General features: G+C 34.0%; 1 protein-coding gene across 1 annotated transcript in view; it reads left to right on the top strand.

Moving 5' to 3' along the window:
* LOC123527608 (rootletin-like) overlaps window positions 1-16,375 on the top strand; it is a 33,530-nt gene extending 17,155 nt beyond the window's left edge. Inside the window, exons 2-8 of the mRNA XM_053534069.1 lie at window positions 4,516-4,681; window positions 5,184-5,396; window positions 8,969-9,160; window positions 9,476-9,636; window positions 13,547-13,567; window positions 14,683-14,824; window positions 15,457-16,375. Coding sequence (XP_053390044.1) covers window positions 4,544-4,681; window positions 5,184-5,396; window positions 8,969-9,160; window positions 9,476-9,636; window positions 13,547-13,567; window positions 14,683-14,824; window positions 15,457-15,798 — 1,209 coding nt within the window. The 5' untranslated portion in view covers window positions 4,516-4,543 and the 3' untranslated portion in view covers window positions 15,799-16,375. The remainder of the gene's footprint in view (window positions 1-4,515; window positions 4,682-5,183; window positions 5,397-8,968; window positions 9,161-9,475; window positions 9,637-13,546; window positions 13,568-14,682; window positions 14,825-15,456) is intronic.
* The last annotated feature ends 930 nt before the right edge of the window (window positions 16,376-17,305 follow it).

The following is a 17,305-nucleotide window of genomic DNA, read 5'->3' as shown; positions in this document are numbered from 1 at the left end:
ATGACTATATTACTTTTTCACATTACCTCGTGCATAATAAGCGCCAAAACGCCATTTTCCACTGCAGCATAACAATATACCCCTTATTTTCACGTTTTAATGAACTTACCAGTTAAATTTTGGAAAATAATAAGATTAAGTTTTCTTAAAGGTAAAATTCTTTGTTTCTTTGAGATAATTAAAAAATTTGAATAACGTCAAGGTCGTATTTAACAGCAGCACATACACTTTAAATGCGGCCCTATTGTTGCCTTTTCTTTCCTTCTTCTCCTCTTTTCTTTTTTCTTTTTGAATTTTCCAGGGGTGTCCCCCTTGGATCCGCGCTTGCTTAGTATTGACCTGGAATGGATGAGGAAACCGAATTCTTTCCGCCCATATCTGCCGAGCGTGATAGCATTGATATCAAAAGACAGTAACTGTTCTATGTTATTCTATTTATCATGAAACCCATACAACCTACCTAGAAAAACATATGTCCTAATATCTTATTTCTTGAAGGAAACAAAAAGGCAGTCATACAGAACTTCGACAATGTTTATTGACTTTCTGATATTCTTATAAAAATATAATTTCAATGAAATAAATTCTTATCTGCATAGAAATTATCCTCTTGAATAATCAAAATATGCTTTATTCCACATTATTAAACATTTGACTCAGACAACTACATGTCCAACGCCCTATTAGTTTCACTTCCAGTTCCGTTTCAGATTCAGAGATACTTAAAAATGTAATCATTAAGTTTACACTGATCCAAGAAATAATGATAATTGCCACTAATTAACACAAACGGATGCCCTAAGTTAGGCATAAATCGAGAATAAGTAAATTGTTAAGTATATTGTAAACCTTTCCAAGAATTGATCTAATGGCATGTAAACATTGTGATGTTATGATGAAGTAAATTATATTGTCTGTGTGATAAATGTGAATACAAGCATATTTAAGGAAATGAGTTGGGATTACAGATTTTTTTGTTTTTTGAAAAAAGTCATGCAAGGTCAAATCTGGATCTTTAGTAAAATTCGATCTGGAAGGAAGCTGATGTAAAAATTAGTCCATCAATATGGAAGATGCTTAATTTTGATATCAGTTTAATGACCTGATATCAAAAAATAGCAGAGAAGTGATATAAGGCTCTTTGCAGTTTACATAGTAATTGCATGATAAACTACTTTATAATTTAACTTGTATCGCATGTGCAAGTAGCTGTGCTGGCAATCATTTACCTGCCAATATCGGTGTTGATTGTTCGGGTACTGCATCTGACCAGTTTTATTTTTCAAATTATATCTATAATGCCGTGAAAACATTTATTGATTTCCAGCATATATCTTCACTTTAAATTGGAGTGCTACTTATTGTTTTTGTTTGTATTTTAATCAAAAACGACACAATACTGTGCGATACCTATAGATACTTATAAGCGTTATTATTAGAAACAAAATAAACACGTGTACAGTGTATGGTTTGCTGCCCACGTGATGTAAGTGTCATAAAATACTTTCGCGTCTTATTCTATATCTTTATAAATGTTTGCAAAATAAAGCCAATGTTTACAAAATAAGCATTATAACGGTTTATAAAAATGCATGAGAAAAACCATTTAGTTTTATGTATATTATATGAAATAATGGCGTCATTTTGACTTTTGGTGATCCGTTTTGTGTGGATTAGTCGTTTTTAGCTTTATTAGCATCCAATGTGCTGACAAGAGTTCGACGAGTGGATTATAGACATCAGTGAAAAGGGTCTAATAAATTATACAGTTTTGCAACATTGACATTACTGCTACTGTAAATTTAAGTGGTACCACGCTTTGGGAAAGTTGGGTAGTCAAAGACGGTAAGAACAGACTGTTCAATAGCACTGAAGATGCTGAAGTATCGACTTTATGGTAGAAATGACACACTTCTTTGAACGTTGGTGTAATATCACTGAAAATATTGAAATACTGGCTATATGCCAATAAACATCATCCCGTTATGTTATGACGGTTTCGTAGAACTGACAATATGATAGAATAGTACAGCTGTTTAGAAGTTGGTGAAATCACTCACGGTGTTGTAGTAATGATGATACAGTAAAGTAACATAACCCTTTATGTTATACTGACGATGTTGCAGAACTAACTGGCGGTATTTTAGAATGACACAAATACTATAAAGCCTGTTGAAGTTGAAGAACTGACGGTCAGGTACAAAAGTACAAAGACTAAAATGATGGTTTTGTAACCCTGACGAGGCTATAGGATATCACAACTCTTTGAAAAGTAAGTGTAATCACTTACGGTAATAAAGCACTGACGGCACTTGTTCTGTAGAATTACACATGTGAGAACTTATATTATTACTGACGGTACTGTATACGCATAAACACAACACACTGGAATATATTATTAACACTGATGGTAAGGAAGTACTGACGGTATTTTAGAATGATACAGCCTGTTGAAAAATATTGTATCTGCTTACGATATTTAACACTGACTGCTAAAGGGTTAAACACAAGCACTTGTTACTTAACACTGACGGTTCTGTAGAATGACATGTGAGAAATTTTTATATTACTGACGGTACTAAGCACGAACACAGTACATTTATACTGACGGCTCCGCAGAGGCATGGACACAGCACACTAGAAAATACTATTAACACTGACGGTAAAGAATCACTGACGGTAATTTAGAATGACACAGCCCTTTGACGGCATTTAGTACTTACGGCAGACTACAAAACCACTAAGACATTGGTTGTATATAAGGACGGTACTGTAGAATATCACATGTGTACAAGGTCACGGGCGGTTTTATAGATTGCGTCCACCGGTTTTGGAATACAAGGTATCGTTATACTCGTCTCCTCGCGTGTTAAAACCTCATGTATATAATTGGTTCTATGCCATAGATAATAGAAATATAAATAGTTCAAATACAACTTCCCAGCGGTCAATTTCTGCACAAAAATATTCTCCAACAGCATTGCAAGTTTTCAATATTGTGAGATATCACTGTTGTCAGGCTGAAAGTTCATTATATTACTTTAGTTAAGGATTTAGAATCCCGTATTTTCCCTTCATAAGGTTCTTGATTTTAGTTAAGTCCGGTTGTTAAAAAACAAAGAAAAATATCAAACAGGGAATGCCACGCACTAAAAACGCAGCCTCCTCAAAACGAAACCCTCAGCACGCAGACGCGTGCACCACACACACACACACACACACACACACACACACACACACACACACACAAAGCCAACACATAAGGACAAAACGAACAAACAAAGGAACACAGTGGGGCACCGCCTTGGAACGGTCAGTGGCAAAAACACCACTGGGGAGCTTAAACCGGTTTATGGTGCGCACCCAACCTCACTCTTACCCCCACCATGTTCCAAAGACATGGGACAGTGTAAATAAAAGTAATCCCCTCCAGGTGAATCTCTTACGCACGTAATGGAAACAAAAAGGCATGGCATGTAAAACACAAAAATACTCGTGTATAAATATATAAAAAGCAAACCTTAAGAACCAAAAGCGTATGTACTCAATGCCTTTTCAGAAGACAGAGCAACAAGAGAAACACCCTTAAGGGCCCGACGAAACAGGCCAGAAGACAAATATCAAAACAGTTCAGTCCTGGTAGGATTTAAAAACTGCAGTCCTGTGTGGCGGCCGTAAAAAGTCGCCCCGACTTCATCTCAGTGTTGTTATATTTTCTGGCTCTTCGGGATCATTGATTTCGGCTCGTTTGGATTTGAAGATTGAATACTGCTTAAGCCGGTGCTAGGGGGCGTGGGCAGTGTTGCATTTTCCATTACTGCTCATGAACAGACTCAATCAAACCGAGTCTGCAATTTTCACTGTTTGTCTTGTTGTCGGTGCTTCCGAGGGATTTACTTTCCAGATTTTATGCTAGTGTCAAAAGCTGATATGTAAGAAAGACATCTAGCTGAGATGCAGAAGTTAGTGACTTCTGTCTACATACCTACTAATGTTTGTAATCACCTAAGATGTGTCCCTACAACAAAGCTGAAATAAATAACACAAGTTTTGACCTTATTCCTGTTGGTCTGACTTTAAACTTGTCTGAATTAATTGTTAGAGATATAATTTTTTGAGAACAGAAAGCGGGTATGAGACAGCTGTTTTGGGACTAAAATAAGGAATATATCAGTGTTAAAATTTGGAATCTATTTGTGTCAGTTCTGCAAGTCTTGCTCAAGTGAATGCCATGTTGAGGGAACAGTTAGACCAGGCGACACCAGCTAACGAGTCATTAGCAAGAGACATTCACAAGCTCAGGTGGCTTCTACCTAAATACCTACTTATGTCTGTAATTGCATTAGGCTGGAAAGTGTCTTGACATAACTTAAAACACAGTATAAAAGAAGAAAAAAACATCCATGCTTGAATTCTTAGGGATAGTCTGTAAAAACTGAAAAAAAACTGTACTCTTCTGTGACTAAAGAAAAGAAATATATCAGTATTGAAAATGTGTTATTTGTTTGTTTCCAGGTCTGCAAGTCTTGCTCATGTGAATGCCATGTTGAGGGAACAGTTAGACCAGGCGACAGCAGCTAACCTGTCATTAACCAGCGACATCCACAAACTCACTGCTGATTGGCAAAAAGTCAGGGAAGAACTTGACATCAAAGAAAATCAGTGGAGGGAGGAGGAGCAGGTAGGGGCAGCTTAATATTTAGTAGGATGAAGCATTTCCTGTAGATTATATTCTTTGTTTAGTTGTATGACACAGGGCTAGGAGTCACTAGAGTTGGTTCTCCACCCCTCTAACTGAAATTTCTACTATGCTTTTGATAAGGTACTAGTGCAACGCAACAGTGTCTTACACATTGAATGCTAAAGAGCCATGGAACCATCTGTAAATGAACATCTTGTGTATCTTGCTGTACCTTCCATTTAAAATTACAGACAGTTATATGGTCATATGGGCAGCTGTAAAAAAGCTTGAGTAGAGACAGAGGTTGTTTAAAGCATGTTCTTATACATGTAAATAGGGTTCCTCTTCCACCAGTTAAGCTAAAATATCTCTGTGGTTTTACCTGTTACTGTGACTTGAAATCCAAATGGATATGAAATAGAAAGCATAAACATTATGGAACATTTGTGGTACTATGTTCTAATGTTTTATAAAATGCCCATGATTTATTTTTGCATTTCAGAGCTTCAACGATTACTTCAGTGCAGAGCATGGCCGTCTTCGTTCTCTGTGGCGTGCGATTGTCGCTTTTCGTCGCAACTACAGCGAGCTGAAGACAGCTACAGAAAGAGATCTGTCTCACGTGCGTCAGGACGTGACAAAGGCGGCACGAAGCATGCATACAGCTTGTCTCAACCTAAATGCCAACAACCGTAACACGGAGACTCAGTCACAAGTATGGTTATATGTCTGCTTGAAATATAGGTCACCATTGCAGTGCACCTGAATAGTGGTGTTTACTCTTTTTATCCCAACTGTTAATGATATATATTCGCAAATTGATGCCTCCACCTTAACCATAGTATCCCTCCGTTTTTGAAATGTAACACCCTGGGGATGTATAAAGCAATATACAGTAGAAACAGTTTTGTTCTTACTAAGAATGTTTTCTTAAAATTACCTTTAACACTGATTATTGTCGACAGTCGCAGAATACACATGGTGCAAAACAGTGTTTAAAACTTAAACAGATTATGTACGCAAGAGGTTGCATGGGTTCTGTGTCCATTCGTTTTTTTAAGTCTTCAGAGATGTTTCTATAAAAGCACAGTGGTGGCATCTGATACTTTTTGTTTTTCTGTGTTTAAAAATGATGAAAGTTGGGTAGCAAAATAGATAAATTAAAAGGAAAGGTAATGTAACATATAGACTTATGAAAATGTACTTTGTTTGAATGTCACATGAGTTTGACAATACTCTTTTCATTAGAACAAAGAATTGCGTATGACTCATAAATAAATCTAACCAAAATGAAATGAAAAATTTACTTTGGTTCAAGAGTAGATCGATAAGGATCATGTAAGCAAGATTAAAATTGTTCCTGGATTCTTTTGTGTTAGAGATTTGATTGTACTATGTTAGTGGAAGACTATACAAATAGAAAATACTGAAAATGTTGATTTATACTGATAAGGATTTCCGTTTTCGTTATAAGCAGGATTGTGGTTGTTTTAGGTAGATTATGGTGAATGAAAGTTCTTTTGAGGACATTTGGTTAGTATAGATGCAGAAATTGCACAATAAATGCATAATGTGAAAATAATCTTTAAACAAATATGGCGATAAATATTGAATAAGTATTGAAACTCAGTTTTTCCGAAGTAAAGCTTCTGATAGCACTTAAAAAATAACCCAGACTGGTTTCAGGGATTGCATGTGTGAGAGAAATAAAACCAGTCTACAAAATTAACGTTTGTTAGACTTAAGAGAATTTTTTTGGTTGGATTTAACGTCGCACCGACACATGATAGGTCATATGGCGACTTTCCAGCTTTAATGGTGGAGGAAGACCCCAGGTGCCCCTCCGTGCATTATTTCATCACGAGTGGGAACCTGGGTAGAACCACCGATCTTCCGTAAGTCAGCTGGATGGCTTCCTCACATGAAGAATTCAACGCCCCGAGTGAGGCTCGAACCCACATCGATGAGGGGCAAGTGATTTGAAGTCAGAGACCTTAACCACTCGGCCACGGAGGCCCCCCTAGAGATTAATTAGGCATCATAAATCATCATTTGTATATTTCAAGGGTAAATGTAATAAGATATGTTTAAAGATTATCTGTCACTATTTAAAGCAATTTAAAGTAACCAAATTCTTAAATAATGTTTCCCAGTATGAACATCTTGATATAAAATGTTTAATGATGTTGAACATGACTTTGATTATAAGCACATACAAAAAAAATCATTTGCATGGCCAGTCTAATTTGTATTTCTGTCAAATATCAGCTTGTGATAGTTGTATTATATAAATCATATTGACACATGATTTCTGATATAAATTGTTTGACCATGGTTTGTGCCATATCACCATTCTATATTCATCAACATGTTTTCCTGGTTTCCTGGCCAATCAGGTTGTTTGGACATAAATAAATTGACTGAGTTAGCATGGCTTCCTGGCAAGGGAGATATTGATGTGAGTTTCATCTTTTTTTCTTCGATTTATTTGAAAATGTGAAATACAAGTATTTTTTTATATTTATAGGGTATTATCATTTTTCCTCAAGGATTTTAGTGAAATGGAAAAAACAAGTGTGCTCTTCTAATGAGCTTTCAGAACTGGAACAAAAATAAAAAGGACTAAAAACGATATATTAAAACTTTTATAAAAAATTGATATTGCAATTTAAAAAGAGGTTTAAAATATTTAATATTTATGCTGTTGAAAATTTTATAATGAAAAAATACTACTACATGTACTGAAACACACACAAAAAAGAAATTTCATAATAATCTGTTTATGAACTAAAATTACGTATTTTAGTTTTAAATTTACTATGTTTACCAGAACACTCGCCATTTTACTAGCTTGATTGAAACTCATTTTACTGCTTTAAAAATGTCCATTATGCATGCTTTTTTCAAGGTACGAGTTTTTAAATAAGTTAAAAATGACACTCATGGTCATACTTATAACTCTATTTAACTTTTGTTAGCATAAAACATTAGTGGTTTTGGTCAAATGAAATATTTTGTGGGTCCAAAAAATTCGATTAGTGGATTTTTATGTCATTTGGATTGGAATTTTGGGACTTAAACAGCCACGAAATGGGCGAAAATTACTACCTCACAGCTTGTAAATGTAGTGCAAGTATATAGATATTTTTCTCTGTGAAAAGGAAAAAGGATTTGAAAAAATATTTTCTCGAATTAGTTAATACAGCTGTTCCTTGATCTTTGCATGTGGTAAATTATTAACCAACTGCTGTGTAAACATTCTTTACATAGAACTTGTTTTTACATTTTAAAGCATTGTATAAGATTTCTTTGCTTTAACGTTGTATAAAAAGTCTTTTAACAAACATGGATTCTATTTGATACAGATTGTTATTTCAGAGTGGTTGATTTTTGTTTATGTAACAAATGTTATCTTAAAGCGACTTGTCAAGTGATTTGAATACGGACAATTTCATTAAATTTAATGTGCCATTTTTTACTTCTTTTATTAATTTCACATTATGAAATGCATGTTCTATATGGAGCTCAATCTGTTTAAAGATTTGAAAATGTTGACCCAATATCTGAGACAGAAGCATTAAGATGTAAATTAGTTCAAAAGCAAAATGTATAAAATACTACAAATTGAAATCAGATTGAAAATCTACAGTTCCTTGATGACTAACTGCTTCTTAGAATCACTATGTATTTGTGATATTTATAGAAAGTCACTTGATAACAAAGCTTTGATATAGTGTGATTACTTGATTTTGTTTCTGTCTTTTTCAGTAAAAATAAGATCAAAAACTTTGATTGAATATTCACTATTAATAAGAACAAGTTTAAGGTTTTTTCTACTTACAGAAGTTTTTGTTTATATTTATGCATTTGTTTGTCTTTAAATTGTAATATCAAAGCAGAGTAAAAAACGAGAGCATATACTAGAGAATCACTATAAAATGGTGTTATTAAATTTCCTATTATTTGCCATTATTATGGCCTTAACTGTTGTCGCTTTGACTTAAAGTGCTTTATAACTGTATTTGTTCCACAAAATTAACTGTCCTTGTTATTTGCCCTGTATTGTTGTCCCAACTTCCATAATGTACTTTCATAAATGTAACTTTACTGGTAATCATTTAATACAAAGTAATCAGGTGTTGTATTTACTTTAGGTTATAATTACGAACGTGCAGATAAAGAAGTACAGCTTCCATAATGGTAAAATCAATGTTACTTATCCTAGTACATGTATTAAGATATTTGTCTCAATGGTGAATATATTGTGTTTTCCATGTGCTTCTACAGAGACAAGAAGCTGAACAGGAATTGAGGATGAAGATTGAAAAATTACAGGCAGAGAGGTCAAGCCTCCAGAAAAAAGTTCAGGCCCTCCAGCGTGCCCTCACTACCCTTGAAACCGAGAAGCGCGAGACTGAACGAGATCAAATCAGGCTCGAGAAAGATAAATCTGCTCTGCAAAAACTCTTAACAAAGTATGTTTTATAACTTGATTTGATAGATGGATTTTTATGGATTTTTGAACCCTAAAACAATGATAGCATACAGGTAGTACATCTGTTTAACCTGAAAATCTTGCATGTTGCCTGCATCTTTGATTATCAGGTAGAACTTGATAAACCATCACAGACTAATGGTTGCCTGCTATTCTCAACATTCCAGCAAGATCATATTTTGCAGAGGTACTAGTTTTATTTGTATACATTCCTTTCATCATAAATTATGACAATTGTTTTATGGGACATCTCCTGTACCGAATATACAATTTTTCACATTTATTTTTTGTTTGTATAGGTTGAACGTGAAAAGTTGAGGTCAGAGGAGCTTGCCAGCAAGTCTGTTATGGAACATACTAGCTTGGACCGTAGTCTGTGCAAGGTTGAAGAAGACCTAGCAATCAAGGTTCAAAACCTGCAGGCCCAACTGGCTAAGGCAGAGCAGCAACATGCACAAAGGTAACGAAATTGTTTTCAGATTGCAACAGCGGAATTTTCCGTTAGGTTCTTCAATACCAGGTAAAACTCCTTGTTGAAGAACAGGATCAGTAATATTGTTGTTTCTTTTAGCTCACCTGAGCACAAAGTGCTCAAAGGCGAGTTTTTGTGATCACCCTTTGTCCGTCGTCCGTCCGTCCATCGTCAGTCGTCCGTCGTCAACAATTTGACTGTTAACACTCTAGAGGTCACAATTTTGACCCAATCTTAATTAAACTTGGTCAGAATGTTACTCTCAGTAAAATCTTGGACGAGTTTGATATTGGGTCATCTGGGGTCAAAAACTAGGTCACCAGGTCAAATCAAAGGAAAAGCTTGTTAACACACTAGAGGTCACAATTTTGGCCCAATTTTATTAAAAATGGTCAGAATGTTACCCTAAATAAAATCTTGGACGTGTTTGATATTAGGTTGTCTGGGGTTAAATACTAGGTCACCAGGTCAAATCGGAGGAAAAGCTTGTTAACACTCTGGAGGCCACAGTTTTGACCCAATCTTAATGAAACTTGTTCAGAATGTTACTCTTAATAAAATCTTGGATGAGTTTGATATTGGGTTATCTGTGGTCAAAAACTAGGTCACCAGGTCAAATCATAGGAAAAGCTTGTTAACACTCTAGAGGTCATAATTTTGGCCCAATCTTAATGAAACTTGTTAAGATTGTTACCCTCAAAGAAATCTTGGACGAGTTTGATATTGAATTATCTGGGGTCAAAAACTAGGTCACCAGGTCAAATCAAAGGAAAAGAAAAGCTTGTTAACACTGTAGAGGCCACATTTATGACTGTATCTTCATGAATCTTGGTCAGAATGTTAATCTTGATTGTCTTAAGGTCCTATTTGAATCTGGGTCATGTACGATTAAAAACTAGGTCACCAGGTAAAATAATAGGAAAAACTAGTTAACACTGTAGAGGCCACATTTATGACCTTATCTTAATGAAACTTGGTCAGAATGTTGATCTTAATGATCTATAGATCAAGTTTAAATCTGTGTTAGGTGGGGTCAAAAACTAGGTCACTAGGTCAAATCAAAGGAAAAGCTTAACACTCTAGAGGCCACATTTATGACTGTATCTTTATGAAACTTAGTCAGAATGTTAATCCTGATGATCTTTAGGTCAAGATCGAATCTGGGTCATGTTGGGTCAAAAACTAGGTCAACGGGTTAAATCGAAGGAAAAGCTAGTTAACACTTTAGAGACCACATTTATGACCATATCTTAAGGAAACTTGGTCAGAATGTTAATCTTGATGATCTTTAGGTCAATAGGTCAGGCGAGCGATACAGGGCCTTCATGACCCTCTTGTTTATCATTTATTTGGACTATGTTGTTAGAATATGGGCCTGAATTTTTCTAAGTTTAAAGGCTGAAACTTAAGATGTAGACGTTAGAACTCAAATTTTTGATTTTATCTATAGTGAACTTGTAACTCAGAAACTTTGCTAAGCTTTTTGTTAGTTTGAAAGTCACATTCTCCCAGAATGTTTTCTACAGTCCATGCTAATTTAAAAAATACGGAGCAAAAAGAACATTTAGAATTTTAAAGTCTTCGAGTCTAAATGTTATATAGCTGTATGTCCAGGGTTAGTTGGTGATGGATTTGTTTTGACTAAATAAATGTCCATTACCAAAGAACTGTTATAATCATTGGGAATTTAACAGCAATTTGAAATATGTAAACTACTTCCGTTTTGATTTTAACTTAATTTTACTACATAACATTGTAATAAATGGAAATGTCTCGGAAGGATATACATTGAATATTCCTGTTACTTGAAGATTTTGTCCTGACAAATAGGTTACTCAAATATCCGAAATCCATTGTATTTAAGTTTAATTTAAGTCATCTATATGAAATGATGTCGCTGCTTGTTTTAACAGTGTTGATGAAATTGAAAAGAAGCATTTTGCTAGGTATCAGGTTTAGTCAAGTATGCTGTATGTATCTAATACAATCTAAAAAGGGTTAGAAAAAAATCCAAAATAGAAACCAAAAAGCTGATGTTAGTTTTGTTTATTATGCATGTTTGGTTTTGCTTCATTTTATCACAATGCAGGTAAGCTTTACACATGAAGTTTCTTGCAAATTGAATTATCTGCATATATATTACAATTCTATAGTGTATATGAGTTTGATTTTAATGTGAAAATTTGGTAGACTATATGGGCATTTACTTTACAAAGTTGTGGATCAGATACATACATAGATATTTGTTTCTGAGACAGAATTTATTCATATCACTGTCCAGTACTTTTTTACTGTTTGAAAATATTTGAACTGGTTCCTAAGAACATATACAGATATGATTTACTGGGTTAAAAATTGTCAGGGTGAAAATGCACTTTTGTTAAAAAAAGTGACTACTATATTTTGTTTAAAAAATGTACAAGATACTTTCAATAAATGAAAGATGCTTTATAAAAGTAATGTTCTAGGTAGAAAGGAGATCAGTGTTTCCATTCCATGATTTTGTGGTAATAATGCAATTGAAAAAGTTGTTGGATCTGTAAAATCAGTATTACCTGTGTGTGATTTAATTTCACAACTTATTTTTGAATATTTCATGAAAATTTGTTCTAACTTGTGAAAGCTTGGATTTTAAATACTTTTTAAGGGGAAAAATATTTTGCTTATATGAAGATTAAACCTTGAGTTACTAGACTTGTTCTATTAAATTTTGGTCACACAAAAATATTTTATATTAAGTTAGTAAGTGCTAGATGCTATATCCGTGTGGATATAGATTTGATTCCTTGCTCTGAACTGAAATCTGTAAGGGATGATATGACTAATTCCTGTCTCACAGTTCTATAATATTTGTAGATTTTGGTGGGACCGATTTGAGGAGGCCCATGCGTTAATTTGCCAATTATTAGAGTATAGAGGTTTGCCTAATATTAAATTGTGGTTTTCAATCTGACCAGTAGAAAATTTAGATCTTTGGTATTTTAAATGCTTTGATATTGTCCGTTATGTTCAACCAAGCGCATTACAATGTTATTCATAGTACAGATCTTTATTTAAAGACTTATTTCCGAGAAAGTATACTATACAGTCAAACTTTGTTCGCTTGAACTAGACGTACCATCAAAAAAAGTTTGAGTTACCGATAGTTCGAACCACCAAAAATTATACATTATATTGGGATCTTGACAGGACAGGATGACGAGTTTGAGCAAATGATGGTGTTCCATTTGCAGAGTTAGAGTGAAGTTTTACTTTATATGTTGATAAATGCAGGGAGCAGTATTCTGATATTCCAACTTTTCAAATGGTCTTTAAAAAACACCAGGGTGGCAGTCGTTTTAAAAGAGAAAAGGTTTGACTTTCATGCTCAAAGTCTTATATTTTCTTGAAGGAACCTCATGTATTTATTTGTACAGAAGTTGTTATTTTACACAGTAATGAGCTTGAGTGGCTTATACATGGTAAGCCTCTTTATTAATTTCAGAAAATAAAAAAAAAATCTTGAAGAAGAATTAACATTAATCTCCCCAGGATGAAGATTATTCCAGTACTTTGAAATCTTTTTGATAAAACTGTAAAATTTCAGGAAATGAACTGATATTTTAACGCCTGGGCCTTACCATGTTTTACATTGATTTCAGTATTAAGTCATTGACTTTGCATTAACATTGTGCTTTTGTAAGATAATACAAAATTTATGTAGTGTAAATTGCAAAAAAAAAAGGTTTGCATTATTTTGATGAGAAAATATACAGTTTTCTTTGTATTTGAAGCCGAAAACAATTCTAACTTAAGTTTGTACTAAATTGATGTTGGAATCTGTGAATTCACAGCATGAAGTATAGTTTTGCAAGCATTTTATGAATAATACAAATTTGTTATTTGTAATTTTTTTTAGAGAGAATGCTTTGCAAGCGAAGTAAGTTTATTTTACAAAAGAGTAATGCTTACATTAGGGAAGTCACATTACTTACTTTCGGACCGAATTCATCTTTGCACAATTTTGTCTTGCAAGCTTTTATAGGTGTTTCTTAGGATTCTAAACTTTATAATTTGACCTGCACCATGAGAAAACCAACATAGTGCATATGTGACACCAGCCTGCGCATCCATGCAGACTGGTCAGGATCCATGCTGTTCATTTTCAAAGTCAATTGCAATTTGAGAAACCATTAGGGAACAGCATGGATCCTGACCAGACTGTGTGGATGCGCAGGCTGTTCTGGATCCATGCTGGTCGCAAATGCATTATGTTTGTTTTCTCATGGTGTGGCTTGTTTGTTGTTGAATTATCTAACTTAGATTGTGTTCATTTATTATGGTGGATAATGTTGTAGTGCAGTGAGGGGAGATTTAAAAGGGTTAACATTGATGTTATTCGAGTGCCTTTTTGTGCATTTTAACAAAATTGATGCTTGAATGAAAAACTTTTTCTGTAATTTCTCTGCATTGTTTTCTTCAGCATATCCTCAACTTTCTGCAGGAAAAACAGTTTAATTTTCGATTAAGCTGAGATCAAATATAAACATGTTCGGAATTCCAGACAAGAAGGTCAGAAAACTGTTGGACTGATTGGAGACATTTTATTATTGTTATACAAATAATGACTCTAAAACATACACAGATTATGAAGCTTGAAGACCAATCTAAAAACTCTAGTATCTGACTGGTTGTTTCTGAGCACAAGTTTGAAATTGACCAATGGCAAGGTTGCATTTTGAAACTGGTTCATTTTCATTATATTTCATATTATTCTAAAGTTGAGGCTTTTCTAAACGCCGAGTTTTTAGTTTTCGGATTGCAGAAGAAAAAGCAAAAATATATCAAGTTCAATCATATTCACAGGTTCTTTTTAAAGGGAAGAACCTTTTAAGATGTGTCAGTCTATAGTACAATAATGTTAAATATAAATGCAGTTAATTAAAAAAGAAAAGAAAAAGAAAGAAAGAACTAAGATCTCAACTTGAGTATCTGACAAAAATGTTAAGTATATTTGCTGATACTTTACATTAACACGTGCTGCTTATGTTACAGGTTGACTGACCTTACGACACGCCAGCGTGCTGATACCGAGATGGAAACTGAGCGTCTGCGCAAGGCACAGATGCAGGCTGAACGTTTGCTTGATTCCAGAGAACGTGCCAATAGGCAGAAAGTTAAGGGCATGGAAGAAACGGTAAGACATTGCGTTTTAAGACTTCTGTCAACTATTTTTTAAAAATAACGGTTTTAATAACTTCCAGTTTTTTAGAATTTCAAGAATGTATTGATAGACAGATTCTAAAAGAACTATACTAATATTCCAAATTTAGTTTATGAGCCGCACCATGAGAAAACCAACATAGTGCGTTTGCGAACAACATGGATCTAGACCAGACTGCGCTGATGCACACGCTGGTCGGGATCCATGCCGGTCACAAACGCACTATGTTGGTTATCTCATGGTGCGGTTCATATGATTTGTCCCTGCAGACAACACTGGAAAACTCAGCATTAAAAAAGATTGCAGAAACCAGTGCAGAATCACAGAGCAAGAATGAGGGTAAAATAAAGATTGGAAATAACTGAAATAATCATTTTTGGCAGATATTAACTTAATATATTTAACTCTTTTTCAGGGCAGTCTTTGCATGAATAGAAAACTGTTTTCATGAAAAAATCAACATTTTTATCCATCTGAAAAAAAAAAAAACAACAATTAATTCAGAACCTGGTTTGAGCTTGTGGTATTCATTTGAATTCATGCAAACACTGTGAACTTTTTCTACTTATTTTGAAAGCAATTCTGAATATCTGTTCATATTTCAGATTGCTACATTGAAAGACCAGCTAGCAACTGAAATGCGTAAACGACAGCAGTACATTCAGAGAAGTGCCCGCACTGGAGATGAAAAAAAAAATGACATCCGTTCCATGTTAGATAACTCCCTAACAACTGTAGGCCGCGATCCCAGTCTGGAGAGACAACTTCTGGAAATCGAAACACGTAAACTTGATGATTCTCTAGATGTGCACAGTTACCAAGCAAGAACACCAACTCGCCGAAGATCACCAATGCGCACACAGGCCACACCACCAACTCGCCTTGGGGCTCGGTCTCCATTTGGACGCACTGGTAGCCCAATGTCTATGCGTAAATTGAAAAAATAGTGCCTAACATTCATATAGTTATACAATTGTTAAACTAATGACACACATGTACATATCTGTACCCTTTTCCATTAAAGGGAACCATGCAGTATCTAAAGATATAAACCGATATTATCTATTTTTTTAATATGTACACACTTTACCAACTACATTTTGTTATGATTAGTAAGTATGCCTTTCTGTTTCGTTTCATTTAAGACTACTGGTTAAAATTTCACAACGGTTGAATTAAAACACAGATATATACAGAACTTTCAAATATCTTTTTTCGACCACGGTAAAATTATAAATAAACACTTAAAATTGTACTACAAATTACCTGCAGTTTAAAAAAAGTTTAATATTATAGAAAATATGGTTATTAAGTTACAATTCATAAACAGTTCACAGATCATACTTAAAGATGGTAAGGATATGACTATGAAGTGAAATTATGTGTATATGTTTGATATTACATTGTTTGAAACCGACTTGTAAAATTTACACTGCTCTGTACATTAGCATAATAATACTTGTGTAAACATTATGTTGTTTTGGGCCGGTGGCCTATATATCAATAAAGAAATTGTCATTGTCATTGTCATTGTCATATAGTTTTACAATTAGAGGAATTATTGTAGAACTGCTGTATCTTTGTGTAGGAAAGATAAAACAGTTTCACAACAACCCTCACCAACTTTTTTATTGTTTCAAGTGCAACCTCGATCACTACAGTGATTGTTTGTATAGAACTTTAAATCAAATTTCCTTCATTTCAAGGAAGTGTTAACTAAGTCATAGGTAATGTCAAATCAAAAGGGACTATTACAGTAGATATAAACCTTTCATGATTTATATTAGATAGGTATGCAAACCAAAAATATTTGCATTATTTAAATTGTGTAATCTCCATAACAATAAAAATTCACATAGTTATCTTGTATGGCTTAGTCATATTTCAAATACACATACAGGAATATATTTGGTACACATTTTAAACTCACTTGAAAGAAATGATTTAGAATTTGTTGTAGAATTAGGTCTTTATTCTATTTTATTCACTACTTTTTCATCCAGACAAAGGGAGTGAACTGTGAGCTAGCTGTTAATTGCTGCCTGTTTGGCCAGTCTGTGATTTCATGTGTACTTAGTCACAAAAGCAATTTTTGATAATTGGCATTGATGCAATTTTACCTACAGTTGTTGTTTTAATATTTTACAAGCATATATGTGATATAATGTTTTGTTTTTGATGTTGCATTGATACACAAGTAGTTAGTGTTTTTGTTTTGACCAAAGACAACTTCTATCAATATGACACTTGTAGCAATAAGTTATAAATTTATATCTTCAGATTACATAACTTGTTTGTTATAAAGTTTTTGCAGTCATTAAAAAGACTAGAATTACAATAAAAAAACTTCATTAAGAGATTATCAATGTAGCAGAAGAATACATCATTGGCCTAATATTTACATGTTATCTGGTCTATGTCCAATAACTGACTTAGGCCCAATTTTTTCTGCTA

The sequence above is a fragment of the Mercenaria mercenaria genome, unplaced genomic scaffold (assembly GCF_021730395.1).
Source record: "Mercenaria mercenaria strain notata unplaced genomic scaffold, MADL_Memer_1 contig_3338, whole genome shotgun sequence".
In the NCBI taxonomy this organism is placed as follows: domain Eukaryota; kingdom Metazoa; phylum Mollusca; class Bivalvia; order Venerida; family Veneridae; genus Mercenaria; species Mercenaria mercenaria.
The sequence above is the reverse complement of the archived record's forward strand: the minus strand, read 5'-3'. Positions and strand labels throughout refer to the sequence as shown.